The sequence below is a fragment of the Heterodontus francisci genome, unplaced genomic scaffold (assembly GCF_036365525.1).
Source record: "Heterodontus francisci isolate sHetFra1 unplaced genomic scaffold, sHetFra1.hap1 HAP1_SCAFFOLD_1107, whole genome shotgun sequence".
Lineage (NCBI taxonomy): Eukaryota > Metazoa > Chordata > Chondrichthyes > Heterodontiformes > Heterodontidae > Heterodontus > Heterodontus francisci.
Genome location: NW_027140590.1, coordinates 135,250 through 161,731, shown reverse-complemented (window position 1 = coordinate 161,731; position 26,482 = coordinate 135,250). Strand labels below are relative to the sequence as shown.

General features: G+C 59.8%; 1 protein-coding gene across 1 annotated transcript in view; it reads left to right on the top strand.

Moving 5' to 3' along the window:
• Positions 1–2,507: 2,507 nt before the first annotated feature.
• LOC137360203 (translocating chain-associated membrane protein 2-like) overlaps positions 2,508–26,482 on the top strand; it is a gene marked incomplete at its 5' end in the record, with an annotated part of 65,432 nt that continues 41,457 nt past the window's right edge. The window contains 3 exons of the mRNA XM_068025741.1: positions 2,508–2,601; positions 3,175–3,259; positions 3,385–3,455. Of these exons, the coding sequence (XP_067881842.1) occupies positions 2,508–2,601; positions 3,175–3,259; positions 3,385–3,455 (250 nt within the window). The remainder of the gene's footprint in view (positions 2,602–3,174; positions 3,260–3,384; positions 3,456–26,482) is intronic.

The following is a 26,482-nucleotide window of genomic DNA, read 5'->3' as shown; positions in this document are numbered from 1 at the left end:
TCCCTCTCGCCCCCCCTTTCCCTCTCGCCCCCCTTTCCCTCTCGCCCCCCCTTCCCTCTCGCCCCCCCTTCCCTCTCGCCCCCCCTTCCCTCTCGCCCCCCCTTCCCTCTCGCCCCCCCTTCCCTCTCGCCCCCCCCTTCCCTCTCGCCCCCCCCTTCCCTCTCGCCCCCCCCTTCCCTCTCGCCCCCCCCTTCCCTCTCGCCCCCCCTTCCCTCTCGCCCCCCCTTCCCTCTCGCCCCCCCCTTCCCTCTCGCCCCCCCCCTTCCCTCTCGCCCCCCCCTTCCCTCTCGCCCCCCCCTTCCCTCGCCCCCCCTTCCCTCGCCCCCCCTTCCCTCGCCCCCCCCTTTCCTCTCGCCCCCCTTCCCTCTCGCCCCCCCTTCCCTCTCGCCCCCCCTCCCCCCTCCGCCCCTCCCCTTCCCCTCCCCTTCCCTCTCGCCCCCCTTCCCTCTTCCCCCTCCCTCTCGCCCCCCTTCCCTCTCGCCCCCTTCCCTCTCGCCCCCCTTCCCTCTCGCCCCCCTTCCCTCTCGCCCCCCTTCCCTCTCGCCCCCCTTCCCTCTCGCCCCCCTTCCCTCTCGCCCCCCTTCCCTCTCGCCCCCCCTTCCCTCTCGCCCCCCTTTCCCTCTCGCCCCCCCTTCCCTCTCGCCCCCCCTTCCCTCTCGCCCCCCCTTCCCTCTCGCCCCCCCTTCCCTCTCGCCCCCCCTTCCCTCTCGCCCCCCCTTCCCTCTCGCCCCCCCTTCCCTCTCGCCCCCCCGTCCCTCTCGCCCCCCCTTCCCTCTCGCCCCCCCCTTCCCTCTCGCCCCCCCTTCCCTCTCGCCCCCCCTTCCCTCTCGCCCCCCCTTCCCTCTCGCCCCCCCTTCCCTCTCGCCCCCCCTTCCCTCTCGCCCCCCCTTCCCTCTCGCCCCCCTTCCCTCTCGCCCCCCCTTCCCTCTCGCCCCCCCTTCCCTCTCGCCCCCCCTTCCCTCTCGCCCCCCCTTCACCCTCCCCCCTTCCCACCTCCCCCCTCCGCCCCACCCCTTCCCCTCTTCCCCTCCCCTTCCCCTCTTCCCCTCCCCTTCCCCTCTTCCCCTCCCCTTCCCCTCTTCCCCTCCCCTTCCCCTCTTCCCCTCCCACTTCCCCCTCCCACTTCCCCCTCCCACTTCCCCCTCCCACTTCCCCCTCCCACTTCCCCCGCCCACTTCCCCCGCCCACTTCCCCCGCCCACTTCCCCCGCCCACTTCCCCCGCCCACTTCCCCCGCCCACTTCCCCCGCCCACTTCCCCCGCCCACTTCCCCCGCCCACTTCCCCCGCCCACTTCCCCCTCCCACTTCCCCCTCCCACTACCCCCTCCCACTACCCCCTCCCACTACCCCCTCCCACTACCCCCTCCCACTACCCCCTCCCACTACCCCCTCCCCCTTCCCTCATCCCCCTTCCCTCATCCCCCTTCCCTCATCCCCCTTCCCTCATCCCCCTTCCCTCATCCCCCTTCCCTCATCCCCCTTCCCTCATCCCCCTTCCCTCATCCCCCTTCCCTCATCCCCCTTCCCTCATCCCCCTTCCCTCATCCCCCTTCCCTCATCCCCCTTCCCTCATCCCCCTTCCCACATCCCCCTTCCCACATCCCCCTTCCCTCATCCCCCTTCCCTCATCCCCCTTCCCTCATCCCCCTTCCCTCATCCCCCTTCCCTCATTCCCCCTCCCTCATTCCCCCTCCCCCTCTCCCTTCCACTTGCCCCTTCCCCCTCCCCCTTCCCTCTCGCCCCCCTTCCCTCTCGCCCCCCTTCCCTCTCGCCCCCCTTCCCTCTCGCCCCCCTTCCCTCTCGCCCCCCTTCCCTCTCGCCCCCCTTCCCTCTCGCCCCCCCCTTCCCTCTCGCCCCCCCTTCCCTCTCGCCCCCCCTTCCCTCTCGCCCCCCCTTCCCTCTCGCCCCCCCTTCCCTCTCGCCCCCCCTTCCCTCTCGCCCCCCCTTCCCTCTCGCCCCCCCTTCCCTCTCGCCCCCCCTTCCCTCTCGCCCCCCCTTCCCTCTCGCCCCCCCTTCCCTCTGGCCCCCCCCCCTTCCCTCTGGCGCCCCCCCTTCCCTCTGGCGCCCCCCCTTCCCTCTGGCGCCCCCCCTTCCCTCTGTCGCCTCCCCCCCTTCCCTCTCGCCTCCCCCCCTTCCCTCTCGCCTCCCCCCCTTCCCTCTCGCCTCCCCCCCTTCCCTCTCGCCTCCCCCCCTTCCCTCTCGCCTCCCCCCCTTCCCTCTCGCCTCCCCCCCTTCCCTCTCGCCTCCCCCCCTTCCCTCTCGCCTCCCCCCCTTCCCTCTCGCCTCCCCCCCTTCCCTCTCGCCTCCCCCCCTTCCCTCTCGCCTCCCCCCCTTCCCTCTCGCCTCCCCCCCTTCCCTCTCGCCTCCCCCCCTTCCCTCTCGCCTCCCCCCCTTCCCTCTCGCCTCCCCCCCTTCCCTCTCGCCTCCCCCCCTTCCCTCTCGCCTCCCCCCCTTCCCTCTCGCCTCCCCCCCTTCCCTCTCGCCTCCCCCCCCCCAATCTCCCGGAGTTGTGCCTGTTCTTACTGATTATGTGTGTTTACAGGAAGGCTACGTGACTGACCTGACCTGTCTTTGGGAGAAGTATCCTCATACCGACCTCTCGTAAGTCCTGGGGTTCCTCTTCAGTCTTGCCTGAGCTGTGAGGCCCCCTGCAGGTGACCAGCTCAGTTTCTGATCTTTGCTGCTGGTGAATCAGCAGGTGGTCCACTCAGTTTTGACCAGTGGGTTGTGGTTGCTTTGTGAGGTGGTGGAATGAGGCTTTGGGCGAAGGAGGTGAGAGAGGATGGGGTGGGGGAATGGGTTGTGAGAGGGTCTTCGTGGGGGTGGTTTTGGAGCTCGAGGGTCTCAAGTGTGTTGTGGGGGTGGTCTTTGTGCGGTTCGGGGCCAGGGCCACTTTGTGGCTTGGGGTCAATCACTGTTGAAAGGTGATTGGATGGTCAGAGACCACTAACTGGACTTGGGAACCTGGACACGTCTAGACACTGAGTGCCTGCAACATATTCAACCACGACGAGAGCATAGGGAATTCACAAAATGTTAGTGAGAGGCACTGATCTGAGGTGGGGGGGAAACATGGTAGGGCGTTGGGGGAGGAGGGTGGGTAGGTGGTGGAGTTGAAGGTGGTGGGGAATGGGTGGGGAATTGGGTGCTGACACTATCCCTGTTTCTTTCCAGCTTTCAGGTGAAGTTTTTCTACCTATGCCAACTCTCCTACTGGATACACTCACTGCCAGAGCTTTACTTCCAGAGGGTGCGAAAAGTAAGTTCTACCATGTTCTGTGCTCTACTGACCTGGGAGTGTTTGATGGGGACAGTGTGAGGTTGGGGGGTTGGAGGAGGAGGAGGTCATCGTGGTGTTCATATGCTTCATTGTCTCTCTGCCAGGAGGAGATCCCACGACAGTTGCAGTACATTGGTCTCTACCTTCTACACATTGCGGGCGCCTACCTACTCAAGTAAGAGCGTGGCTTGCAGCGGACTCACATCGTGCAGTGGCCAAGGGTCCGAGTGCAGGATGGGGCGAAGGGCTGAAGGTCAGAGTGCAGGATAGTAGGGCTGAGGGTCAGGGTGCAGGATAGTAGGGCGAAGGACTGAGGGTCAGAGTGCAGGATAGTTGGGCGAAGGGCTGAGGGTCAGAGTGCAGGATAGTTGGGCGAAGGGCTGAGGGTCAGAGTGCAGGATAGTAGGGCGAAGGCTGAGGGTCAAAGTGCAGGATAGTAAGGCGAAGGGCTGAGGGTCAGAGTGCAGGATAGTAGGGCAAAGTGCTGAGGGTCAGAGTGCAGGATAGGGTGAAGGGCTGAGGGTCAGAGTGCAGGATAGTAGGGCGAAGGGCTGAGGGTCAGAGTGCAGGATAGGGCGAAGGGCTGAAGGTCAGAGTGCAGGATAGGTGGGCGATGGGATGAGGGTCAGAGTGAAGGATCGTAGGGGGATGGGCTGAGAGTCAGAGTGCAGGATAGAAGGGCGAAGGGCTGAGGGCCAGAGTGCAGGAAAGGTTGACGGGCTGAGGGTCAAAGTGCAAGATAATAGGGCAAAGGGCTGAGGGTCAGAGTGCAGGATATTAGGGCGAAGGTCTGAGGGTCAGAGTGCAGGATAGTAGGTCTGAGAGTCAGAGTGCAGGATAGTAGGGCTGAGGGTCAGTGCAGGATAGTAGGGCGAAGGGCTGAGGGTCAGAGTGCAGGATAGTAGGGCGAAGGGCTGAGGGTCAGAATGCAGGATAGTAGGGCGATGGCTGAGGGTCAGAGTGCAGGATAGTAGGGCGAAGGGCTGAGGGTCAGAGTGCAGGATAGTAGGGCGGAGGGCCGATGGTCAGACTGCAGGATAGTAGGGCGATGGCTGAGGGTCAGAGTGCAGGATAGTAGGGCGATGGCTGAGGTTCAGAGTGCAGGATAGGTTGACGGGCTGAGGGTCAGAGTGCAGGATAATAGGGCAAAGGGCTGAGGGTCATAGTGCAGGATAGGAGGGTGAAGGGCTGAGGGTCAGAGTGCAGGATAGTAGGGCGAAGGCTGAGGGTCCAAGTGCAGGACAGGAGGGCGAAGGGCCGAGAGTCAGAGTGCAGGATATGTTGACGGGCTGAGGGTCAGAGTGCAGGATAATAGGGCAAAGGGCTGAGGGTCAGATGCAGGATAGTAGGGCAAAGGGCTGAGGGTCAGATGCAGGATAGTAGGGCGAAGGGCTGAGGGTCAGAGTGCAGGATATTAGGGCGAAGGTCTGAGGGTCAGAGTGCAGGATAGTAGGGCAAAGGGCTGAGGGTCAGAGTGCAGGATAGGAGGGCGAAGGGATGATGGTCAGAGTGCAGGATAGTAGGGCAAAGGGCTGAGGGTCAGATGCAGGATAGTAGGGCGAAGGGCTGAGGGTCAGAGTGCAGGATATTAGGGCGAAGGTCTGAGGGTCAGAGTGCAGGATAGTAGTGCAAAGGGCTGAGGGTCAGAGTGCAGGATAGTAGGGCGATGGGCTGAGGGTCAGAGTGAAGGATCGTAGGGGGATGGGCTGAGGGTCAGAGTGCAGGATAGTAGGGCGAAGGCTGAGGGTCAAAGTGCAGGATAGTAGGGCGAAGGGCTGAGGGTCAGAGTGCAGGATAGTAGGGCGAAGGGCTGAGGGTCAGAGTGCAGGATAGTAGGGCAAAGTGCTGAGGGTCAGAGTGCAGGATAGGGTGAAGGGCTGAGGGTCAGAGTGCAGGATAGGTTGACGGGCTGAGGGTCAGAGTGCAGGATAGTAGGGCGAAGGGCTGAGGGTCAGAGAGCAGGATAGGGCGAAGGGCTGAGGGTCAGAGTGCAGGATAGGAGGGCGATGGGATGAGGGTCAGAGTGAAGGATCGTAGGGGGATGGGCCGAGGGTCAGAGTGCAGGATAGAAGGGCGAAGGGCTGAGGGTCAGAGTGCAGGACAGTAGGGTGAAGGGCTGAGGGTCAGAGTGCAGGACAGAAGGGCGAAGGGCTGATGGTCAGAGTGCAGGATAGTAGGGCCGAGGGTCAGAGTGCAGGATAGGGCGAAGGGCTGAGGGTCAGAGTGCAGGATGGTAGGGCGAAGGTCTGAGGGTCAGAGTGCAGGATAGTTGGGCGAAGGCTGAGGGTCAAAGTGCAGGATAGTAGGGCGAAGGGCTGAGGGTCAGAATGCAGGATAGTAGGGCAAAGTGCTGAGGGTCAGAGTGCAGGATAGGGTGAAGGGCTGAGGGTCAGAGTGCAGGATAGGTTGACGGGCTGAGGGTCAGAGTGCAGGATAGTAGGGCGAAGGGCTGAGGGTCAGACTGCAGGATAGTAGGTCGAAGGACTGAGGGTCAGAGTGCAGGATAGTAGGGTGAAGGGCTGAGGGTCAGAGTGCAGGACAGTAGGGCGAAGGGCTGAGGGTCAGAGTGCAGGATAGTAGGGCGAAGGCTGAGGGTCAAAGTGCAGGATAGTAGGGCGTAGGGCTGAGGGTCAGAGTGCAGGATAGGAGGGCGAAGGGATGATGGTCAGAGTGCAGGATAGTAGGGCGATGGTCTGAGGGTCAGAGTGCAGGACAGGTTGATGGGCTGAGGGTCAGAGTGCAGGATAATAGGGCAAAGGGCTGAGGGTCAGATGCAGGATAGTAGGGCGAAGGGCTGAGGGTCAGAGTGCAGGATATTAGGGCGAAGGGCTGAGGGTCAGAGTGCAGGATAGTAGGGCAAAGGGCTGAGGGTCAGAGTGCAGGATAGTAGGGCGATGGGCTGAGGGTCAGATTGAAGGATCGTAGGGGGATGGGCTGAGGGTCAGAGTGCAGGATAGTACGGCGAAGTGCTGAGGGTCAGAGTGCAGGATAGGAGGGCGAAGGGCCGAGGGTCAGAGTGCAGGATAGTAGGGCGAAGGCTGAGGGTCAAAGTGCAGGATAGTAGGGCGAAGGGCTGAGGGTCAGAGTGCAGGATAGTAGGGCGAAGGGCTGAGGGTCAGAGTGCAGGATAGTAGGGCGAAGGCTGAGGATCAAAGTGCAGGATAGTAGGGCGAAGGGCTGAGGGTCAGAGTGCAGGATAGTAGGGCAAAGTGCTGAGGGTCAGAGTGCAGGATAGGGCGAAGGGCTGAGGGTCAGAGTGCAGGATAGTAGGGCGAAGGGCTGAGGGTCAGAGTGCAGGATAGGGCGAAGGGCTGAAGGTCAGAGTGCAGGATAGGTGGGCGATGGGATGAGGGTCAGAGTGAAGGATCGTAGGGGGATGGGCTGAGAGTCAGAGTGCAGGATAGAAGGGCGAAGGGCTGAGGGCCAGAGTGCAGGAAAGGTTGACGGGCTGAGGGTCAAAGTGCAGGATAATAGGGCAAAGGGCTGAGGGTCAGAGTGCAGGATATTAGGGCGAAGGTCTGAGGGTCAGAGTGCAGGATAGTAGGTCTGAGAGTCAGAGTGCAGGATAGTAGGGCTGAGGGTCAGTGCAGGATAGTAGGGCGAAGGGCTGAGGGTCAGAGTGCAGGATAGTAGGGCGAAGGGCTGAGGGTCAGAATGCAGGATAGTAGGGCGATGGCTGAGGGTCAGAGTGCAGGATAGTAGGGCGAAGGGCTGAGGGTCAGAGTGCAGGATAGTAGGGCGGAGGGCCGATGGTCAGACTGCAGGATAGGGCGAAGGGCTGAGGGTCAGAATGCAGGATAGTAGGGCGATGGCTGAGGTTCAGAGTGCAGGATAGGTTGACGGGCTGAGGGTCAGAGTGCAGGATAATAGGGCAAAGGGCTGAGGGTCATAGTGCAGGATAGGAGGGTGAAGGGCTGAGGGTCAGAGTGCAGGATAGTAGGGCGAATGCTGAGGGTCCAAGTGCAGGACAGGAGAGCGAAGGGCCGAGAGTCAGAGTGCAGGATATGTTGACGGGCTGAGGGTCAGAGTGCAGGATAATAGGGCAAAGGGCTGAGGGTCAGAGTGCAGGATATTAGGGCAAAGGGCTGAGGGTCAGATGCAGGATAGTAGGGCAAAGGGCTGAGGGTCAGATGCAGGATAGTAGGGCGAAGGGCTGAGGGTCAGAGTGCAGGATATTAGGGCGAAGGGATGATGGTCAGAGTGCAGGATAGTAGGGCAAAGGGCTGAGGGTCAGATGCAGGATAGTAGGGCGAAGGGCTGAGGGTCAGAGTGCAGGATATTAGGGCGAAGGTCTGAGGGTCAGAGTGCAGGATAGTAGGGCGAAGGCTGAGGGTCAAAGTGCAGGATAGTAGGGCGAAGGGCTGAGGGTCAGAGTGCAGGATAGTAGGGCGAAGGCTGAGGGTCAAAGTGCAGGATAGTAGGGCGAAGGGCTGAGGGTCAGAGTGCAGGATAGTAGGGCAAAGTGCTGAGGGTCAGAGTGCAGGATAGGGTGAAGGGCTGAGGGTCAGAGTGCAGGATAGGTTGACGGGCTGAGGGTCAGAGTGCAGGATAGTAGGGCGAAGGGCTGAGGGTCAGAGAGCAGGATAGGGCGAAGGGCTGAGGGTCAGAGTGCAGGATAGGAGGGCGATGGGATGAGGGTCAGAGTGAAGGATCGTAGGGGGATGGGCCGAGGGTCAGAGTGCAGGATAGAAGGGCGAAGGGCTGAGGGTCAGAGTGCAGGATAGTAGGGCCGAGGGTCAGAGTGCAGGATAGGGCGAAGGGCTGAGGGTCAGAGTGCAGGATGGTAGGGCGAAGGTCTGAGGGTCAGAGTGCAGGATAGTTGGGCGAAGGCTGAGGGTCAAAGTGCAGGATAGTAGGGCGAAGGGCTGAGGGTCAGAATGCAGGATAGTAGGGCAAAGTGCTGAGGGTCAGAGTGCAGGATAGGGTGAAGGGCTGAGGGTCAGAGTGCAGGATAGGTTGACGGGCTGAGGGTCAGAGTGCAGGATAGTAGGGCGAAGGGCTGAGGGTCAGACTGCAGGATAGTAGGTCGAAGGACTGAGGGTCAGAGTGCAGGATAGTAGGGTGAAGGGCTGAGGGTCAGAGTGCAGGACAGTAGGGCGAAGGGCTGAAGGTCAGAGTGCAGGATAGTAGGGCGAAGGCTGAGGGTCAAAGTGCAGGATAGTAGGGCGTAGGGCTGAGGGTCAGAGTGCAGGATAGGAGGGCGAAGGGATGATGGTCAGAGTGCAGGATAGTAGGGCGATGGTCTGAGGGTCAGAGTGCAGGACAGGTTGATGGGCTGAGGGTCAGAGTGCAGGATAATAGGGCAAAGGGCTGAGGGTCAGATGCAGGATAGTAGGGCGAAGGGCTGAGGGTCAGAGTGCAGGATATTAGGGCGAAGGGCTGAGGGTCAGAGTGCAGGATAGTAGGGCAAAGGGCTGAGGGTCAGAGTGCAGGATAGTAGGGCGATGGGCTGAGGGTCAGAGTGAAGGATCGTAGGGGGATGGGCTGAGGGTCAGAGTGCAGGATAGTAGGGCGATGGGCTGAGGGTCAGAATGCAGGATAGGAGGGCGAAGGGCCGAGGGTCAGAGTGCAGGATAGTAGGGCGAAGGCTGAGGGTCAAAGTGCAGGATAGTAGGGCGAAGGGCTGAGGGTCAGAGTGCAGGATAGTAGGGCGAAGGGCTGAGGGTCAGAGTGCAGGATAGTAGGGCGAAGGCTGAGGGTCCAAGTGCAGGATAGTAGGGCGAAGGGCTGAGGGTCAGAGTGCAGGATAGTAGGGCAAAGTGCTGAGGGTCAGAGTGCAGGATAGGGCGAAGGGCTGAGAGTCAGAGTGCAGGATAGAAGGGCGAAGGGCTGAGGGTCAGAGTGCAGGACAGTAGGGTGAAGGGCTGAGGGTCAGAGTGCAGGACAGTAGGGCGAAGGGCTGATGGTCAGTGCAGGTTAGAAGGGCGAAGGGCTGATGGTCAGAGTGCAGGATAGTAGGGCGAAGGGCCGAGGGTCAGAGTGCAGGATAGTAGGATGAAGGGCTGAGGGTCAGAGTGCAGGATAGTCAGGTGAAGGGCTGATGGTCAGAGTGCAGGAAAGGGCGAAGGGCTGATGGTCAGAGTGCAGGATAGTAGGGCGTAGGGCCGAGGGTCAGAGTGCAGGATAGGGCGAAGGGCTGAGGGTCAGAGTGCAGGATAGAAGGGCGAAGGGCTGAGGGTCAGAGTGCAGGAAAGGGCGAAGGGCTGATGGTCAGAGTGCAGGATAATAGGGCGATGGGCTGAGGGTCAGAGTGCAGGATAGGTTGACAGGCTGAGGGTCAGAGTGCAGAATAGGTTGACAGGCTGAGGGTCAGAGTGCAGGATAGTAGGGCAAAGGGCTGAGGGTCAGAGTGCAGGATAGTCGGGCGAAGGGCTGAGGGTCAGAGTGCAGGATAGTAGGGCGAAGGGCTGAGGGTCAGTGCAGGATAGTAGGGCGAAGGGCTGAGGGTCAGAGTGCAGGATAGTAGGGCGAAAGGCTGAGGGTCAGAATGCAGGATAGTAGGGCGATGGCTGAGGGTCAGAGTGCAGGATAGTAGGGCGAAGGGCTGAGGGTCAGAGTGCAGGATAGTAGGGCGGAGGGCCGATGGTCAGACTGCAGGATAGGGCGAAGGGCTGAGGGTCAGAATGCAGGATAGTAGGGCGATGGCTGAGGGTCAGAGTGCAGGACAGGAGGGCGAAGGGCCGAGAGTCAGAGTGCAGGATATGTTGACGGGCTGAGGGTCAGAGTGCAGGATAATAGGGCGAAGGGCTGAGGGTCAGAGTGCAGGATATTAGGGCAAAGGGCTGAGGGTCAGATGCAGGATAGTAGGGCAAAGGGCTGAGGGTCAGATGCAGGATAGTAGGGCGAAGGGCTGAGGGTCAGAGTGCAGGATATTAGGGCGAAGGTCTGAGGGTCAGAGTGCAGGATATTAGGGCAAAGGGCTGAGGGTCAGAGTGCAGGATAGGAGGGCGAAGGGATGATGGTCAGAGTGCAGGATAGTAGGGCAAAGGGCTGAGGGTCAGATGCAGGATAGTAGGGCGAAGGGCTGAGGGTCAGAGTGCAGGATATTAGGGCGAAGGTCTGAGGGTCAGAGTGCAGGATAGTAGGGCAAAGGGCTGAGGGTCAGAGTGCAGGATAGTAGGGCGATGGGCTGAGGGTCAGAGTGAAGGATCGGAGGGGGATGGGCTGAGGGTCAGAGTGCAGGATAGTAGGGCGAAGGCTGAGGGTCAAAGTGCAGGATAGTAGGGCGAAGGGCTGAGGGTCAGAGTGCAGGATAGTAGGGCGAAGGCTGAGGGTCAAAGTGCAGGATAGTAGGGCGAAGGGCTGAGGGTCAGAGTGCAGGATAGTAGGGCAAAGTGCTGAGGGTCAGAGTGCAGGATAGGGTGAAGGGCTGAGGGTCAGAGTGCAGGATAGGGTGAAGGGCTGAGGGTCAGAGTGCAGGATAGGTTGACGGGCTGAGGGTCAGAGTGCAGGATAGTAGGGCGAAGGGCTGAGGGTCAGAGAGCAGGATAGGGCGAAGGGCTGAGGGTCAGAGTGCAGGATAGGAGGGCGATGGGATGAGGGTCAGAGTGAAGGATCGTAGGGGGATGGGCCGAGGGTCAGAGTGCAGGATAGAAGGGCGAAGGGCTGAGGGTCAGAGTGCAGGACAGTAGGGTGAAGGGCTGAGGGTCAGAGTGCAGGACAGAAGGGCGAAGGGCTGATGGTCAGAGTGCAGGATAGTAGGGCCGAGGGTCAGAGTGCAGGATAGGGCGAAGGGCTGAGGGTCAGAGTGCAGGATGGTAGGGCGAAGGTCTGAGGGTCAGAGTGCAGGATAGTTGGGCGAAGGCTGAGGGTCAAAGTGCAGGATAGTAGGGCGAAGGGCTGAGGGTCAGAATGCAGGATAGTAGGGCAAAGTGCTGAGGGTCAGAGTGCAGGATAGGGTGAAGGGCTGAGGGTCAGAGTGCAGGATAGGTTGACGGGCTGAGGGTCAGAGTGCAGGATAGTAGGGCGAAGGGCTGAGGGTCAGACTGCAGGATAGTAGGTCGAAGGACTGAGGGTCAGAGTGCAGGATAGTAGGGTGAAGGGCTGAGGGTCAGAGTGCAGGACAGTAGGGCGAAGGGCTGAGGGTCAGAGTGCAGGATAGTAGGGCGAAGGCTGAGGGTCAAAGTGCAGGATAGTAGGGCGTAGGGCTGAGGGTCAGAGTGCAGGATAGGAGGGCGAAGGGATGATGGTCAGAGTGCAGGATAGTAGGGCGATGGTCTGAGGGTCAGAGTGCAGGACAGGTTGATGGGCTGAGGGTCAGAGTGCAGGATAATAGGGCAAAGGGCTGAGGGTCAGATGCAGGATAGTAGGGCGAAGGGCTGAGGGTCAGAGTGCAGGATATTAGGGCGAAGGGCTGAGGGTCAGAGTGCAGGATAGTAGGGCAAAGGGCTGAGGGTCAGAGTGCAGGATAGTAGGGCGATGGGCTGAGGGTCAGAGTGAAGGATCGTAGGGGGATGGGCTGAGGGTCAGAGTGCAGGATAGTAGGGCGATGGGCTGAGGGTCAGAATGCAGGATAGGAGGACGAAGGGCCGAGGGTCAGAGTGCAGGATAGTAGGGCGAAGGCTGAGGGTCAAAGTGCAGGATAGTAGGGCGAAGGGCTGAGGGTCAGAGTGCAGGATAGTAGGGCGAAGGGCTGAGGGTCAGAGTGCAGGATAGTAGGGCGAAGGCTGAGGGTCAAAGTGCAGGATAGTAGGGCGAAGGGCTGAGGGTCAGAGTGCAGGATAGTAGGGCAAAGTGCTGAGGGTCAGAGTGCAGGAGAGGGCGAAGGGCTGAGAGTCAGAGTGCAGGATAGAAGGGTGAAGGGCTGAGGGTCAGAGTGCAGGACAGTAGGGTGAAGGGCTGAGAGTCAGAGTGCAGGACAGTAGGGCGAAGGGCTGACGGTCAGTGCAGGATAGAAGGGCGAAGGGCTGATGGTCAGAGTGCAGGATAGTAGGGCGAAGGGCCGAGGGTCAGAGTGCAGGATAGTAGGATGAAGGGCTGAGGGTCAGAGTGCAGGATAGTCGGGTGAAGGGCTGATGGTCAGAGTGCAGGAAAGGGCGAAGGGCTGATGGTCAGAGTGCAGGATAGTAGGGCGTAGGGCCGAGGGTCAGAGTGCAGGATAGGGCGAAGGGCTGAGGGTCAGAGTGCAGGATAGAAGGGCGAAGGGCTGAGGGTCAGAGTGCAGGAAACGGCGAAGGGCTGATGGTCAGAGTGCAGCATAGTAGGGCGTAGGGCCGAGGGTCAGAGTGCAGGATAGGGCGAAGGGCTGAGGGTCAGAGTGCAGGATAGAAGGGCGAAGGGCTGAGGGTCAGAGTGCAGGAAAGGGTGAAGGGCTGATGGTCAGAGTGCAGGATAGTAGGGCGATGGGCTGAGGGTCAGAGTGCAGGATAGTAGGGCGATGGGCTGAGGGTCAGAGTGCAGGATAGTAGGGCGAAGGGCTGAGGGTCAGAGTGCAGGATAGCAGGGCGATGGGCTGAGGGTCCGAGTGCGGGAAAGGTTGACGGGCTGAGGGTCAAAGTGCAGGATAATAGGGCAAAGGGCTGAGGGTCAGAGTGCAGGATATTAGGGCGAAGGTCTGAGGGTCAGAGTGCAGGATAGTAGGTCTGAGGGTCAGTGCAGGATAGTAGGGCGAAGGGCTGAGGGTCAGAGTGCAGGATAGTAGGGCGAAGGGCTGAGGGTCAGAGTGCAGGATAGTCGGGCGAAGGGCTGAGGGTCAGAGTGCAGGATAGTAGGGCGAAGGGCTGAGGGTCAGAGTGCAGGATAGTAGGGCAAAGGGCTGAGGGTCAGAGTGCAGGATAGTCGGGCGAAGGGCTGAGGGTCAGAGTGCAGGATAGTAGGGCGAAGGGCTGAGGGTCAGAGTGCAGGATAGCAGGGCGATGGGCTGAGGGTCCGAGTGCGGGAAAGGTTGACGGGCTGAGGGTCAAAGTGCAGGATAATAGGGCAAAGGGCTGAGGGTCAGAGTGCAGGATATTAGGGCGAAGGGCTGAGGGTCAGACTGCAGGATAGTAGGTCGAAGGACTGAGGGTCAGAGTGCAGGATAGTAGGGCGAAGGGCTGAGGGTCAGACTGCAGGATAGTAGGTCGAAGGACTGAGGGTCAGAGTGCAGGATAGTAGGGTGAAGGGCTGAGGGTCAGAGTGCAGGACAGTAGGGCGAAGGGCTGAGGGTCAGAGTGCAGGATAGTAGGGCGAAGGCTGAGGGTCAAAGTGCAGGATAGTAGGGCGTAGGGCTGAGGGTCAGAGTGCAGGATAGGAGGGCGAAGGGATGATGGTCAGAGTGCAGGATAGTAGGGCGATGGTCTGAGGGTCAGAGTGCAGGACAGGTTGATGGGCTGAGGGTCAGAGTGCAGGATAATAGGGCAAAGGGCTGAGGGTCAGATGCAGGATAGTAGGGCGAAGGGCTGAGGGTCAGAGTGCAGGATATTAGGGCGAAGGGCTGAGGGTCAGAGTGCAGGATAGTAGGGCAAAGGGCTGAGGGTCAGAGTGCAGGATAGTAGGGCGATGGGCTGAGGGTCAGAGTGAAGGATCGTAGGGGGATGGGCTGAGGGTCAGAGTGCAGGATAGTAGGGCGATGGGCTGAGGGTCAGAATGCAGGATAGGAGGACGAAGGGCCGAGGGTCAGAGTGCAGGATAGTAGGGCGAAGGCTGAGGGTCAAAGTGCAGGATAGTAGGGCGAAGGGCTGAGGGTCAGAGTGCAGGATAGTAGGGCGAAGGGCTGAGGGTCAGAGTGCAGGATAGTAGGGCGAAGGCTGAGGGTCAAAGTGCAGGATAGTAGGGCGAAGGGCTGAGGGTCAGAGTGCAGGATAGTAGGGCAAAGTGCTGAGGGTCAGAGTGCAGGAGAGGGCGAAGGGCTGAGAGTCAGAGTGCAGGATAGAAGGGTGAAGGGCTGAGGGTCAGAGTGCAGGACAGTAGGGTGAAGGGCTGAGAGTCAGAGTGCAGGACAGTAGGGCGAAGGGCTGACGGTCAGTGCAGGATAGAAGGGCGAAGGGCTGATGGTCAGAGTGCAGGATAGTAGGGCGAAGGGCCGAGGGTCAGAGTGCAGGATAGTAGGATGAAGGGCTGAGGGTCAGAGTGCAGGATAGTCGGGTGAAGGGCTGATGGTCAGAGTGCAGGAAAGGGCGAAGGGCTGATGGTCAGAGTGCAGGATAGTAGGGCGTAGGGCCGAGGGTCAGAGTGCAGGATAGGGCGAAGGGCTGAGGGTCAGAGTGCAGGATAGAAGGGCGAAGGGCTGAGGGTCAGAGTGCAGGAAACGGCGAAGGGCTGATGGTCAGAGTGCAGCATAGTAGGGCGTAGGGCCGAGGGTCAGAGTGCAGGATAGGGCGAAGGGCTGAGGGTCAGAGTGCAGGATAGAAGGGCGAAGGGCTGAGGGTCAGAGTGCAGGAAAGGGTGAAGGGCTGATGGTCAGAGTGCAGGATAGTAGGGCGATGGGCTGAGGGTCAGAGTGCAGGATAGTAGGGCGATGGGCTGAGGGTCAGAGTGCAGGATAGTAGGGCGAAGGGCTGAGGGTCAGAGTGCAGGATAGCAGGGCGATGGGCTGAGGGTCCGAGTGCGGGAAAGGTTGACGGGCTGAGGGTCAAAGTGCAGGATAATAGGGCAAAGGGCTGAGGGTCAGAGTGCAGGATATTAGGGCGAAGGTCTGAGGGTCAGAGTGCAGGATAGTAGGTCTGAGGGTCAGTGCAGGATAGTAGGGCGAAGGGCTGAGGGTCAGAGTGCAGGATAGTAGGGCGAAGGGCTGAGGGTCAGAGTGCAGGATAGTCGGGCGAAGGGCTGAGGGTCAGAGTGCAGGATAGTAGGGCGAAGGGCTGAGGGTCAGAGTGCAGGATAGTAGGGCAAAGGGCTGAGGGTCAGAGTGCAGGATAGTCGGGCGAAGGGCTGAGGGTCAGAGTGCAGGATAGTAGGGCGAAGGGCTGAGGGTCAGAGTGCAGGATAGCAGGGCGATGGGCTGAGGGTCCGAGTGCGGGAAAGGTTGACGGGCTGAGGGTCAAAGTGCAGGATAATAGGGCAAAGGGCTGAGGGTCAGAGTGCAGGATATTAGGGCGAAGGTCTGAGGGTCAGAGTGCAGGATAGTAGGTCTGAGGGTCAGTGCAGGATAGTAGGGCGAAGGGCTGAGGGTCAGAGTGCAGGATAGTAGGGCGAAGGGCTGAGGGTCAGAGTGCAGGATAGTAGGGCGTAGGGCCGAGGGTCAGAGTGCAGGATAGGGCAAAGGGCTGAGGGTCAGAGTGCAGGATAGTAGGGCTGAGGGTCAAAGTGCAGGATAGTAGGGCGAAGGGCTGAGGGTCAGAGTGCAGGATAGTAGGGTGAAGGTCTGAGGGTCAGAATGCAGGATAGTAGGGCGAAGGGCTGAGGGTCAGAGTGCAGGACAGTAGGGCGAAGGCTGAGGGTCAAAGCGCAGGACAGTAGGGCGAAGGCTGAGGGTCAGAGTGCATTATAGTAGGGCGAAGGCTAAGGGTCAAAGTGCAGGACAGTAGGGCGAAGGGCTGAGGGTCAGAGTGCAGGATAATAGGGCAAAGGGCTGAGGGTCATAGTGCAGGATAGGAGGGTGAAGGGCTGAGGGTCAGAGTGCAGGATAGTAGGGCGAAGGCTGAGGGTCAAAGTGCAGGACAGGAGGGCGAAGGGCTGAGGGTCAGAGTGCAGGATAGTAGGGCGAAGGGCTGAGGCTCAGAGTGCAGGATATGTTGACGGGCAGAGGGTCAGAGTGCAGGATAATAGGGCAAAGGGCTGAGGGTCAGAGTGCAGGATATTAGGGCGAAGGTCTGAGGGTCAGAGTGCAGGATAGTAGGGAAAGGGCTGAGGGTCAGAGTGCAGGATAGTAGGGCGATGGGCTGAGGGTCAGAGTGCAGGATCGTTGGGGTTGGGCTGAGGGTCAGAGTGCAGGATAGTAGGGCGATGGGCTGAGGGTCAGAGTGCAGGATAGTAGGGCAAAGTGCTGAGGGTCAGAGTGCAGGATAGGGTGAAGGGCTGAGGGTCAGAGTGCAGGATAGGTTGACGGGCTGAGGGTCAGAGTGCAGGATAGTAGGCCGAAGGGCTGAGGGTCAGAGAGCAGGATAGGGCGAAGGGCTGAGGGTCAGAGTGCAGGATAGGAGGGCGATGGGATGAGGGTCAGAGTGAAGGATCGTAGGGGGATGGGCCGAGGGTCAGAGTGCAGGATAGAAGGGCGAAGGGCTGAGGGTCAGAGTGCAGGACAGAAGGGCGAAGGGCTGATGGTCAGAGTGCAGGATAGTAGGGCCGAGGGTCAGAGTGCAGGATAGGGCGAAGGGCTGAGGGTCAGAGTGCAGGATGGTAGGGCGAAGGTCTGAGGGTCAGAGTGCAGGATAGTTGGGCGAAGGCTGAGGGTCAAAGTGCAGGATAGTAGGGCGAAGGGCTGAGGGTCAGAATGCAGGATAGTAGGGCAAAGTGCTGAGGGTCAGAGTGCAGGATAGGGTGAAGGGCTGAGGGTCAGAGTGCAGGATAGGTTGACGGGCTGAGGGTCAGAGTGCAGGATAGTAGGGCGAAGGGCTGAGGGTCAGACTGCAGGATAGTAGGTCGAAGGACTGAGGGTCAGAGTGCAGGATAGTAGGGTGAAGGGCTGAGGGTCAGAGTGCAGGACAGTAGGGCGAAGGGCTGAAGGTCAGAGTGCAGGATAGTAGGGCGAAGGCTGAGGGTCAAAGTGCAGGATAGTAGGGCGTAGGGCTGAGGGTCAGAGTGCAGGATAGGAGGGCGAAGGGATGATGGTCAGAGTGCAGGATAGTAGGGCGATGGTCTGAGGGTCAGAGTGCAGGACAGGTTGATGGGCTGAGGGTCAGAGTGCAGGATAATAGGGCAAAGGGCTGAGGGTCAGATGCAGGATAGTAGGGCGAAGGGCTGAGGGTCAGAGTGCAGGATATTAGGGCGAAGGGCTGAGGGTCAGAGTGCAGGATAGTAGGGCAAAGGGCTGAGGGTCAGAGTGCAGGATAGTAGGGCGATGGGCTGAGGGTCAGAGTGAAGGATCGTAGGGGGATGGGCTGAGGGTCAGAGTGCAGGATAGTAGGGCGATGGGCTGAGGGTCAGAATGCAGGATAGGAGGGCGAAGGGCCGAGGGTCAGAGTGCAGGATAGTAGGGCGAAGGCTGAGGGTCAAAGTGCAGGATAGTAGGGCGAAGGGCTGAGGGTCAGAGTGCAGGATAGTAGGGCGAAGGGCTGAGGGTCAGAGTGCAGGATAGTAGGGCGAAGGCTGAGGGTCAAAGTGCAGGATAGTAGGGCGAAGGGCTGAGGGTCAGAGTGCAGGATAGTAGGGCAAAGTGCTGAGGGTCAGAGTGCAGGATAGGGCGAAGGGCTGAGAGTCAGAGTGCAGGATAGAAGGGCGAAGGGCTGAGGGTCAGAGTGCAGGACAGTAGGGTGAAGGGCTGAGGGTCAGAGTGCAGGACAGTAGGGCGAAGGGCTGATGGTCAGTGCAGGTTAGAAGGGCGAAGGGCTGATGGTCAGAGTGCAGGATAGTAGGGCGAAGGGCCGAGGGTCAGAGTGCAGGATAGTAGGATGAAGGGCTGAGGGTCAGAGTGCAGGATAGTCAGGTGAAGGGCTGATGGTCAGAGTGCAGGAAAGGGCGAAGGGCTGATGGTCAGAGTGCAGGATAGTAGGGCGTAGGGCCGAGGGTCAGAGTGCAGGATAGGGCGAAGGGCTGAGGGTCAGAGTGCAGGATAGAAGGGCGAAGGGCTGAGGGTCAGAGTGCAGGAAACGGCGAAGGGCTGATGGTCAGAGTGCAGCATAGTAGGGCGTAGGGCCGAGGGTCAGAGTGCAGGATAGGGCGAAGGGCTGAGGGTCAGAGTGCAGGATAGAAGGGCGAAGGGCTGAGGGTCAGAGTGCAGGAAAGGGCGAAGGGCTGATGGTCAGAGTGCAGGATAATAGGGCGATGGGCTGAGGGTCAGAGTGCAGGATAGGTTGACAGGCTGAGGGTCAGAGTGCAGAATAGGTTGACAGGCTGAGGGTCAGAGTGCAGGATAGTAGGGCAAAGGGCTGAGGGTCAGAGTGCAGGATAGTCGGGCGAAGGGCTGAGGGTCAGAGTGCAGGATAGTAGGGCGAAGGGCTGAGGGTCAGTGCAGGATAGTAGGGCGAAGGGCTGAGGGTCAGAGTGCAGGATAGTAGGGCGAAGGGCTGAGGGTCAGAGTGCAGGATAGTAGGGCGGAGGGCCGATGGTCAGACTGCAGGATAGGGCGAAGGGCTGAGGGTCAGAATGCAGGATAGTAGGGCGATGGCTGAGGGTCAGAGTGCAGGACAGGAGGGCGAAGGGCCGAGAGTCAGAGTGCAGGATATGTTGACGGGCTGAGGGTCAGAGTGCAGGATAATAGGGCGAAGGGCTGAGGGTCAGAGTGCAGGATATTAGGGCAAAGGGCTGAGGGTCAGATGCAGGATAGTAGGGCAAAGGGCTGAGGGTCAGATGCAGGATAGTAGGGCGAAGGGCTGAGGGTCAGAGTGCAGGATATTAGGGCGAAGGTCTGAGGGTCAGAGTGCAGGATATTAGGGCAAAGGGCTGAGGGTCAGAGTGCAGGATAGGAGGGCGAAGGGATGATGGTCAGAGTGCAGGATAGTAGGGCAAAGGGCTGAGGGTCAGATGCAGGATAGTAGGGCGAAGGGCTGAGGGTCAGAGTGCAGGATATTAGGGCGAAGGTCTGAGGGTCAGAGTGCAGGATAGTAGGGCAAAGGGCTGAGGGTCAGAGTGCAGGATAGTAGGGCGATGGGCTGAGGGTCAGAGTGAAGGATCGGAGGGGGATGGGCTGAGGGTCAGAGTGCAGGATAGTAGGGCGAAGGCTGAGGGTCAAAGTGCAGGATAGTAGGGCGAAGGGCTGAGGGTCAGAGTGCAGGATAGTAGGGCGAAGGCTGAGGGTCAAAGTGCAGGATAGTAGGGCGAAGGGCTGAGGGTCAGAGTGCAGGATAGTAGGGCAAAGTGCTGAGGGTCAGAGTGCAGGATAGGGTGAAGGGCTGAGGGTCAGAGTGCAGGATAGGGTGAAGGGCTGAGGGTCAGAGTGCAGGATAGGTTGACGGGCTGAGGGTCAGAGTGCAGGATAGTAGGGCGAAGGGCTGAGGGTCAGAGAGCAGGATAGGGCGAAGGGCTGAGGGTCAGAGTGCAGGATAGGAGGGCGATGGGATGAGGGTCAGAGTGAAGGATCGTAGGGGGATGGGCCGAGGGTCAGAGTGCAGGATAGAAGGGCGAAGGGCTGAGGGTCAGAGTGCAGGACAGTAGGGTGAAGGGCTGAGGGTCAGAGTGCAGGACAGAAGGGCGAAGGGCTGATGGTCAGAGTGCAGGATAGTAGGGCCGAGGGTCAGAGTGCAGGATAGGGCGAAGGGCTGAGGGTCAGAGTGCAGGATGGTAGGGCGAAGGTCTGAGGGTCAGAGTGCAGGATAGTTGGGCGAAGGCTGAGGGTCAAAGTGCAGGATAGTAGGGCGAAGGGCTGAGGGTCAGAATGCAGGATAGTAGGGCAAAGGGCTGAGGGTCAGAGTGCAGGATAGTAGGGTGAAGGGCTGAGGGTCAGAGTGCAGGACAGTAGGGCGAAGGGCTGAAGGTCAGAGTGCAGGATAGTAGGGCGAAGGCTGAGGGTCAAAGTGCAGGATAGTAGGGCGTAGGGCTGAGGGTCAGAGTGCAGGATAGGAGGGCGAAGGGATGATGGTCAGAGTGCAGGATAGTAGGGCGATGGTCTGAGGGTCAGAGTGCAGGACAGGTTGATGGGCTGAGGGTCAGAGTGCAGGATAATAGGGCAAAGGGCTGAGGGTCAGATGCAGGATAGTAGGGCGAAGGGCTGAGGGTCAGAGTGCAGGATATTAGGGCGAAGGGCTGAGGGTCAGAGTGCAGGATAGTAGGGCAAAGGGCTGAGGGTCAGAGTGCAGGATAGTAGGGCGATGGGCTGAGGGTCAGAGTGAAGGATCGTAGGGGGATGGGCTGAGGGTCAGAGTGCAGGATAGTAGGGCGATGGGCTGAGGGTCAGAATGCAGGATAGGAGGGCGAAGGGCCGAGGGTCAGAGTGCAGGATAGTAGGGCGAAGGCTGAGGGTCAAAGTGCAGGATAGTAGGGCGAAGGGCTGAGGGTCAGAGTGCAGGATAGTAGGGCGAAGGGCTGAGGGTCAGAGTGCAGGATAGTAGGGCGAAGGCTGAGGGTCAAAGTGCAGGATAGTAGGGCGAAGGGCTGAGGGTCAGAGTGCAGGATAGTAGGGCAAAGTGCTGAGGGTCAGAGTGCAGGATAGTAGGATGAAGGGCTGAGGGTCAGAGTGCAGGATAGTCAGGTGAAGGGCTGATGGTCAGAGTGCAGGAAAGGGCGAAGGGCTGATGGTCAGAGTGCAGGACAGTAGGGCGAAGGGCTGATGGTCAGTGCAGGTTAGAAGGGCGAAGGGCTGATGGTCAGAGTGCAGGATAGTAGGGCGAAGGGCCGAGGGTCAGAGTGCAGGATAGTAGGATGAAGGGCTGAGGGTCAGAGTGCAGGATAGTCAGGTGAAGGGCTGATGGTCAGAGTGCAGGAAAGGGCGAAGGGCTGATGGTCAGAGTGCAGGATAGTAGGGCGTAGGGCCGAGGGTCAGAGTGCAGGATAGGGCGAAGGGCTGAGGGTCAGAGTGCAGGATAGAAGGGCGAAGGGCTGAGGGTCAGAGTGCAGGAAACGGCGAAGGGCTGATGGTCAGAGTGCAGCATAGTAGGGCGTAGGGCCGAGGGTCAGAGTGCAGGATAGGGCGAAGGGCTGAGGGTCAGAGTGCAGGATAGAAGGGCGAAGGGCTGAGGGTCAGAGTGCAGGAAAGGGCGAAGGGCTGATGGTCAGAGTGCAGGATAATAGGGCGATGGGCTGAGGGTCAGAGTGCAGGATAGGTTGACAGGCTGAGGGTCAGAGTGCAGAATAGGTTGACAGGCTGAGGGTCAGAGTGCAGGATAGTAGGGCAAAGGGCTGAGGGTCAGAGTGCAGGATAGTCGGGCGAAGGGCTGAGGGTCAGAGTGCAGGATAGTAGGGCGAAGGGCTGAGGGTCAGTGCAGGATAGTAGGGCGAAGGGCTGAGGGTCAGAGTGCAGGATAGTAGGGCGAAGGGCTGAGGGTCAGAGTGCAGGATAGTAGGGCGGAGGGCCGATGGTCAGACTGCAGGATAGGGCGAAGGGCTGAGGGTCAGAATGCAGGATAGTAGGGCGATGGCTGAGGGTCAGAGTGCAGGACAGGAGGGCGAAGGGCCGAGAGTCAGAGTGCAGGATATGTTGACGGGCTGAGGGTCAGAGTGCAGGATAATAGGGCGAAGGGCTGAGGGTCAGAGTGCAGGATATTAGGGCAAAGGGCTGAGGGTCAGATGCAGGATAGTAGGGCAAAGGGCTGAGGGTCAGATGCAGGATAGTAGGGCGAAGGGCTGAGGGTCAGAGTGCAGGATATTAGGGCGAAGGTCTGAGGGTCAGAGTGCAGGATATTAGGGCAAAGGGCTGAGGGTCAGAGTGCAGGATAGGAGGGCGAAGGGATGATGGTCAGAGTGCAGGATAGTAGGGCAAAGGGCTGAGGGTCAGATGCAGGATAGTAGGGCGAAGGGCTGAGGGTCAGAGTGCAGGATATTAGGGCGAAGGTCTGAGGGTCAGAGTGCAGGATAGTAGGGCAAAGGGCTGAGGGTCAGAGTGCAGGATAGTAGGGCGATGGGCTGAGGGTCAGAGTGAAGGATCGGAGGGGGATGGGCTGAGGGTCAGAGTGCAGGATAGTAGGGCGAAGGCTGAGGGTCAAAGTGCAGGATAGTAGGGCGAAGGGCTGAGGGTCAGAGTGCAGGATAGTAGGGCGAAGGCTGAGGGTCAAAGTGCAGGATAGTAGGGCGAAGGGCTGAGGGTCAGAGTGCAGGATAGTAGGGCAAAGTGCTGAGGGTCAGAGTGCAGGATAGGGTGAAGGGCTGAGGGTCAGAGTGCAGGATAGGGTGAAGGGCTGAGGGTCAGAGTGCAGGATAGGTTGACGGGCTGAGGGTCAGAGTGCAGGATAGTAGGGCGAAGGGCTGAGGGTCAGAGAGCAGGATAGGGCGAAGGGCTGAGGGTCAGAGTGCAGGATAGGAGGGCGATGGGATGAGGGTCAGAGTGAAGGATCGTAGGGGGATGGGCCGAGGGTCAGAGTGCAGGATAGAAGGGCGAAGGGCTGAGGGTCAGAGTGCAGGACAGTAGGGTGAAGGGCTGAGGGTCAGAGTGCAGGACAGAAGGGCGAAGGGCTGATGGTCAGAGTGCAGGATAGTAGGGCCGAGGGTCAGAGTGCAGGATAGGGCGAAGGGCTGAGGGTCAGAGTGCAGGATGGTAGGGCGAAGGTCTGAGGGTCAGAGTGCAGGATAGTTGGGCGAAGGCTGAGGGTCAAAGTGCAGGATAGTAGGGCGAAGGGCTGAGGGTCAGAATGCAGGATAGTAGGGCAAAGGGCTGAGGGTCAGAGTGCAGGATAGTAGGGTGAAGGGCTGAGGGTCAGAGTGCAGGACAGTAGGGCGAAGGGCTGAAGGTCAGAGTGCAGGATAGTAGGGCGAAGGCTGAGGGTCAAAGTGCAGGATAGTAGGGCGTAGGGCTGAGGGTCAGAGTGCAGGATAGGAGGGCGAAGGGATGATGGTCAGAGTGCAGGATAGTAGGGCGATGGTCTGAGGGTCAGAGTGCAGGACAGGTTGATGGGCTGAGGGTCAGAGTGCAGGATAATAGGGCAAAGGGCTGAGGGTCAGATGCAGGATAGTAGGGCGAAGGGCTGAGGGTCAGAGTGCAGGATATTAGGGCGAAGGGCTGAGGGTCAGAGTGCAGGATAGTAGGGCAAAGGGCTGAGGGTCAGAGTGCAGGATAGTAGGGCGATGGGCTGAGGGTCAGAGTGAAGGATCGTAGGGGGATGGGCTGAGGGTCAGAGTGCAGGATAGTAGGGCGATGGGCTGAGGGTCAGAATGCAGGATAGGAGGGCGAAGGGCCGAGGGTCAGAGTGCAGGATAGTAGGGCGAAGGCTGAGGGTCAAAGTGCAGGATAGTAGGGCGAAGGGCTGAGGGTCAGAGTGCAGGATAGTAGGGCGAAGGGCTGAGGGTCAGAGTGCAGGATAGTAGGGCGAAGGCTGAGGGTCAAAGTGCAGGATAGTAGGGCGAAGGGCTGAGGGTCAGAGTGCAGGATAGTAGGGCAAAGTGCTGAGGGTCAGAGTGCAGGATAGGGCGAAGGGCTGAGAGTCAGAGTGCAGGATAGAAGGGCGAAGGGCTGAGGGTCAGAGTGCAGGACAGTAGGGTGAAGGGCTGAGGGTCAGAGTGCAGGACAGTAGGGCGAAGGGCTGATGGTCAGTGCAGGTTAGAAGGGCGAAGGGCTGATGGTCAGAGTGCAGGATAGTAGGGCGAAGGGCCGAGGGTCAGAGTGCAGGATAGTAGGATGAAGGGCTGAGGGTCAGAGTGCAGGATAGTCAGGTGAAGGGCTGATGGTCAGAGTGCAGGAAAGGGCGAAGGGCTGATGGTCAGAGTGCAGGATAGTAGGGCGTAGGGCCGAGGGTCAGAGTGCAGGATAGGGCGAAGGGCTGAGGGTCAGAGTGCAGGATAGAAGGGCGAAGGGCTGAGGGTCAGAGTGCAGGAAACGGCGAAGGGCTGATGGTCAGAGTGCAGCATAGTAGGGCGTAGGGCCGAGGGTCAGAGTGCAGGATAGGGCGAAGGGCTGAGGGTCAGAGTGCAGGATAGAAGGGCGAAGGGCTGAGGGTCAGAGTGCAGGAAAGGGCGAAGGGCTGATGGTCAGAGTGCAGGATAATAGGGCGATGGGCTGAGGGTCAGAGTGCAGGATAGGTTGACAGGCTGAGGGTCAGAGTGCAGAATAGGTTGACAGGCTGAGGGTCAGAGTGCAGGATAGTAGGGCAAAGGGCTGAGGGTCAGAGTGCAGGATAGTCGGGCGAAGGGCTGAGGGTCAGAGTGCAGGATAGTAGGGCGAAGGGCTGAGGGTCAGTGCAGGATAGTAGGGCGAAGGGCTGAGGGTCAGAGTGCAGGATAGTAGGGCGAAGGGCTGAGGGTCAGAGTGCAGGATAGTAGGGCGGAGGGCCGATGGTCAGACTGCAGGATAGGGCGAAGGGCTGAGGGTCAGAATGCAGGATAGTAGGGCGATGGCTGAGGGTCAGAGTGCAGGACAGGAGGGCGAAGGGCCGAGAGTCAGAGTGCAGGATATGTTGACGGGCTGAGGGTCAGAGTGCAGGATAATAGGGCGAAGGGCTGAGGGTCAGAGTGCAGGATATTAGGGCAAAGGGCTGAGGGTCAGATGCAGGATAGTAGGGCAAAGGGCTGAGGGTCAGATGCAGGATAGTAGGGCGAAGGGCTGAGGGTCAGAGTGCAGGATATTAGGGCGAAGGTCTGAGGGTCAGAGTGCAGGATATTAGGGCAAAGGGCTGAGGGTCAGAGTGCAGGATAGGAGGGCGAAGGGATGATGGTCAGAGTGCAGGATAGTAGGGCAAAGGGCTGAGGGTCAGATGCAGGATAGTAGGGCGAAGGGCTGAGGGTCAGAGTGCAGGATATTAGGGCGAAGGTCTGAGGGTCAGAGTGCAGGATAGTAGGGCAAAGGGCTGAGGGTCAGAGTGCAGGATAGTAGGGCGATGGGCTGAGGGTCAGAGTGAAGGATCGGAGGGGGATGGGCTGAGGGTCAGAGTGCAGGATAGTAGGGCGAAGGCTGAGGGTCAAAGTGCAGGATAGTAGGGCGAAGGGCTGAGGGTCAGAGTGCAGGATAGTAGGGCGAAGGCTGAGGGTCAAAGTGCAGGATAGTAGGGCGAAGGGCTGAGGGTCAGAGTGCAGGATAGTAGGGCAAAGTGCTGAGGGTCAGAGTGCAGGATAGGGTGAAGGGCTGAGGGTCAGAGTGCAGGATAGGGTGAAGGGCTGAGGGTCAGAGTGCAGGATAGGTTGACGGGCTGAGGGTCAGAGTGCAGGATAGTAGGGCGAAGGGCTGAGGGTCAGAGAGCAGGATAGGGCGAAGGGCTGAGGGTCAGAGTGCAGGATAGGAGGGCGATGGGATGAGGGTCAGAGTGAAGGATCGTAGGGGGATGGGCCGAGGGTCAGAGTGCAGGATAGAAGGGCGAAGGGCTGAGGGTCAGAGTGCAGGACAGTAGGGTGAAGGGCTGAGGGTCAGAGTGCAGGACAGAAGGGCGAAGGGCTGATGGTCAGAGTGCAGGATAGTAGGGCCGAGGGTCAGAGTGCAGGATAGGGCGAAGGGCTGAGGGTCAGAGTGCAGGATGGTAGGGCGAAGGTCTGAGGGTCAGAGTGCAGGATAGTTGGGCGAAGGCTGAGGGTCAAAGTGCAGGATAGTAGGGCGAAGGGCTGAGGGTCAGAATGCAGGATAGTAGGGCAAAGTGCTGAGGGTCAGAGTGCAGGATAGGGTGAAGGGCTGAGGGTCAGAGTGCAGGATAGGTTGACGGGCTGAGGGTCAGAGTGCAGGATAGTAGGGCGAAGGGCTGAGGGTCAGACTGCAGGATAGTAGGTCGAAGGACTGAGGGTCAGAGTGCAGGATAGTAGGGTGAAGGGCTGAGGGTCAGAGTGCAGGACAGTAGGGCGAAGGGCTGAGGGTCAGAGTGCAGGATAGTAGGGCGAAGGCTGAGGGTCAAAGTGCAGGATAGTAGGGCGTAGGGCTGAGGGTCAGAGTGCAGGATAGGAGGGCGAAGGGATGATGGTGAGAGTGCAGGATAGTAGGGCGATGGTCTGAGGGTCAGAGTGCAGGACAGGTTGATGGGCTGAGGGTCAGAGTGCAGGATAATAGGGCAAAGGGCTGAGGGTCAGATGCAGGATAGTAGGGCGAAGGGCTGAGGGTCAGAGTGCAGGATATTAGGGCGAAGGGCTGAGGGTCAGAGTGCAGGATAGTAGGGCAAAGGGCTGAGGGTCAGAGTGCAGGATAGTAGGGCGATGGGCTGAGGGTCAGAGTGAAGGATCGTAGGGGGATGGGCTGAGGGTCAGAGTGCAGGATAGTAGGGCGATGGGCTGAGGGTCAGAATGCAGGATAGGAGGACGAAGGGCCGAGGGTCAGAGTGCAGGATAGTAGGGCGAAGGCTGAGGGTCAAAGTGCAGGATAGTAGGGCGAAGGGCTGAGGGTCAGAGTGCAGGATAGTAGGGCGAAGGGCTGAGGGTCAGAGTGCAGGATAGTAGGGCGAAGGCTGAGGGTCAAAGTGCAGGATAGTAGGGCGAAGGGCTGAGGGTCAGAGTGCAGGATAGTAGGGCAAAGTGCTGAGGGTCAGAGTGCAGGAGAGGGCGAAGGGCTGAGAGTCAGAGTGCAGGATAGAAGGGTGAAGGGCTGAGGGTCAGAGTGCAGGACAGTAGGGTGAAGGGCTGAGAGTCAGAGTGCAG